At 58.0% G+C, this 3,423-nt stretch overlaps 1 protein-coding gene across 1 annotated transcript in view; it reads right to left on the reverse strand.

Annotated features, from left to right (window-relative positions):
• Positions 1–1,287: 1,287 nt before the first annotated feature.
• Positions 1,288–3,423, reverse strand: part of LOC113205922 (proline-rich proteoglycan 2-like) — a 25,946-nt gene continuing 23,810 nt past the window's right edge. The window contains exons 8-9 of the mRNA XM_052269665.1: positions 3,163–3,209; positions 1,288–2,550 (exon numbers count right to left, since the gene is read on the reverse strand). Of these exons, the coding sequence (XP_052125625.1) occupies positions 1,730–2,550; positions 3,163–3,209 (868 nt within the window). The 3' untranslated portion in view covers positions 1,288–1,729. The remainder of the gene's footprint in view (positions 2,551–3,162; positions 3,210–3,423) is intronic.

Raw genomic sequence — 3,423 nt, forward strand, 5'->3', positions numbered from 1 at the left:
GGATCACAATCATCCCTCTCTTGTGGACTGCACTGTGTGGCGCTCTGATCGCGATGTAACGGCGGACCAAGAGGTTGCGCCCCAGCGGACGCCAGCAGGGGGACGCCGCAACAGTGGAGGACGCGTGTGTTGTTCGCGTGGGCGGCCCGATATAGGGCGGCGCCCTATTTTACGGGACAAAATGCCGAAGTTAGGGCGTTTCAGGAACTGTTGGCGGGGCGCGGGGAGCGGAGCGGGCGGTGCGGGCGCGCGGCGGAGGAGGGCGCGCACCGGCCAACTTGGCCCATCCGTCTGGCGCCGCGCGTCGCGCGAGCCCCGCGGCCCCAGCCGCCGTGACAGAGTTGGGGACCCGCGGCCGGGGCGCGTCCGAAGGCGTCCGGCGCGAGTGAGGTGCTCTCCACACGCTCCATCCGGACCAACCTCTCACTCGCACCGGCCAACTTCGGACGCGGCCGCGGAAACCACCTCTGGTACACTATTCAGAACAAGACTCTTCCTCCCTCATCCCCGCGAACGCGCGGTTCGCGTGTTGCGGCGCGCACCGAGGCCGCCGTCGTACACCTCCCCGTCGACGAGGCGATCGCCGCCCGCCCTGTGGGCCCCCACACACGACACCCTGACGGCGTCGCCGAGGTCAACGAGTTCTTTTCACTTTTCCCCCTTAACCGAGCAGCGAGGGGAGAGTGTTGTTTTCTACCAGGCTGAGGGGAGCGGGCGGCAGGATGGAGGTGGGGGAGGTTCCAGGGGCGGAGGCAGCCTCGCGGGGGCGAGGGGAGGTGGGCGCCGCGCGGAGGGCGCGCTGGGGCGCGACGAATGGCGTGGGGCCGCGAAGTGGAAGAGAGAGAGAGGGGGGGGGGCGGAGGGGGGCGGAGGCGCCCTCGTGAGCACCCCCGCGCACTGCAGGGATATTTATTGCACAAGTTACCAACTTACCTGTCCCCGCCCCGTCCTAGTGCCTCGCCCGCCTCTCCCGCCTCGCCGCTCCGCGCCCCCAATGGCGCTAGCCGCGCGCTGCTTCGCTGCGACCGCCAGGAGTAGCAGGGGGCGGCGGTGGCAGCGTTTCTGCAGCCCTCCCACCATAAAATATTTTCGACAAAGTGTGCGCGGGCGCGCTCGCTTTTATTGTCGCGTTGAGTCGTTGACCGAGAGGAAGTGGGGAAACTACCGCACCCCCGCACTCCCCGCACGGCCAGCGACGCGCAGAATGTTGCGCGCGAGGAGCACCTGCAGTTGCAGAAACACAAATTCGAAGCGATACCGGAAATGAAATAAATAAATGATCAAGCATTTTGTTGTTTGGAAAACATGCCCCTATTTTCGTTCAGTTTAATCGTCACACAAATACGTTATAATCTTATCGTACAAATATTTTTATTTTCCAAATGAGTAAGTTAAATTAAGAAAAATATCACCATATAAAGAAATTGTAATAACGTAATTTCAGACTTACAATATATAATCAATCGTATAAAATTGTAGCAAAAAGAAACATTAACAAACAAAACGTCTTTCTTCATCCACCACAATCGCGAAAAAAACATTACTGATTTGTCGCCTCAACACGCTGAAAAATTGCACATTCCACGTTTTCGCAGTATATAAAGGTCTACAACGGTGACAGTATTGGCTTCCTACATATTCCCACAATTTGTTCACCTAAAGCAATTACACTAGTGCTCATTTTTTATAGCTAAATATTAATAAAACTTGTCAGCCACCTACCCGTTTCTCAGTCGTCCAGCGGGCCCGGGCCGCGGTCGCTGGTGGAAGGTCCCCCGTAACCCCCTATCCGGTCGTGGGGTCTGGCGCCGTCCCGGGAGTGCGGCCGCCCTCTGCTGCCCGGCCGGCCAGAGGCCGCAGCGAGAGCGTCTCTGCGGGCTCTCTGAAAACCGGGACCCGGAGGTGGGCCATAAGAACGGCCAGGCTGGCCGGGTGGGTGACCACGGGGAAGTCCACGCGGCGGGCCGAAGGGCGGACCACGCGGTGGACCATAGGGTAGGCCGTGGTGTGCACCATGCGGTGGGCCAAAGGGCGGAACACCTGGGGGTGGACCATGAGGTGGACCATGGGGTGGGCCATATGGTGGTCCATGGGGTGGGCCATGGGGTGGACCATAGGGTGGACCACCTGGTGGGCCATGGGGTGGGCCATAGGGCGGACCGCCCGGTGGGCCATGGGGTGGGCCATAGGGTGGGCCATGAGGCGGTCTGTCGAGCGGGCTGTGGGGTCGCCAGCCCTGTTCCCTGCGCTGCCGCCGCCGCTCGTCGTGCTGCAGTTTCGTCTTGGCGTCCCTCCTGTCCGTGGCCAGCTGCAGCCTGTTCTTGGCGCGCCGCCCTTGGTCGCGGTCGCCGCCGCCGCTCCGGGAGCGCTTGGCCTCGCCCTCTGCGTCCTGGCCGCCGCCGTCGTCGCCCGCCGGCCTTCGACGCTTGTCCGCCCTCCGCCCGCGGTCGCGGCTCCTAGGGCGCCCGCTCGCCGCCTCCGCCCTCGGGTGCATCAGATCCTGGATGTAGTTCTCGCGCTCGATGTTGTGGCCACGCGCCGTGTTGAAGTCTGCGTTCAGAGAAATTCAGTGTTCCAAAGAAAAGCCGGTGAAATTAATGAAAAGGGTGTAGTTATCCGCTTATTCATCTACACAGGAAAACAAAAAGACTTTGTCGCAGTGACCAACCTCTGTTCAATGGGCTTGAGTCGATAGCTGCAATCAAAAATCTGATGATAGCAACCAGAAGTTGGTTGCCACGATCAAATACTTGTACGACGCATACAAGGGGTGCTTTTGTTCTGGTTGTAATCATCGGATGTTCGATTGGAGCTATCAACTGAAGCCTATCAAACAGAGGTTGGTCACTACGACACAGTCTTTTTTTTTTCGTGTAGAAAAAAGTTTTCTTTCATTCTGTAGGATATTTGAGAATAAGGAATCTACTTTATATCAAATAAATTTTGGTTCACAGGATGAGAAAAATCTTTATTATTAGGAAGTTTTCCTCGAACCAAAGGAAAAATTTTCCTATTTCAGAAAACGTCGCATCAAAGATTCCGCTTGGATTAAAGAAACCGTTTTCTGGGTGCCCTCGGAGCACTTCGGCCGAGAGGCACGTACACCCAATATTACATCTAAATAAATAATGACAGGGGTAAAAAACACAATTAGTGACGTACCGTTAATAGCCGTTTCGGGCGGCATCCCCAACCGCTCGATCATGTACCTGAAACAGGACACGGAAGGCCGTGAGAAGGGCGGGCATGTCTCTATTACGCGCGTGTGCGACGGAGAAAGTAATCCCGATCCTCGACGTGGTGGGGTGGGGTGGAGCGAAGGCTGGCCGCTAGCGCCTACAGATGCGGCAACCGGCGCAACACAGGAGAGCTGCCCGGTTGAGGTGGATCACAATCATCCCTCTCTTGTGGACTGCACTGTGT

The sequence above is a fragment of the Frankliniella occidentalis genome, unplaced genomic scaffold, assembly GCF_000697945.3.
Source record: "Frankliniella occidentalis isolate FOCC.00 unplaced genomic scaffold, Focc_3.1 Scaffold98, whole genome shotgun sequence".
In the NCBI taxonomy this organism is placed as follows: Eukaryota; Metazoa; Arthropoda; class Insecta; order Thysanoptera; family Thripidae; genus Frankliniella; species Frankliniella occidentalis.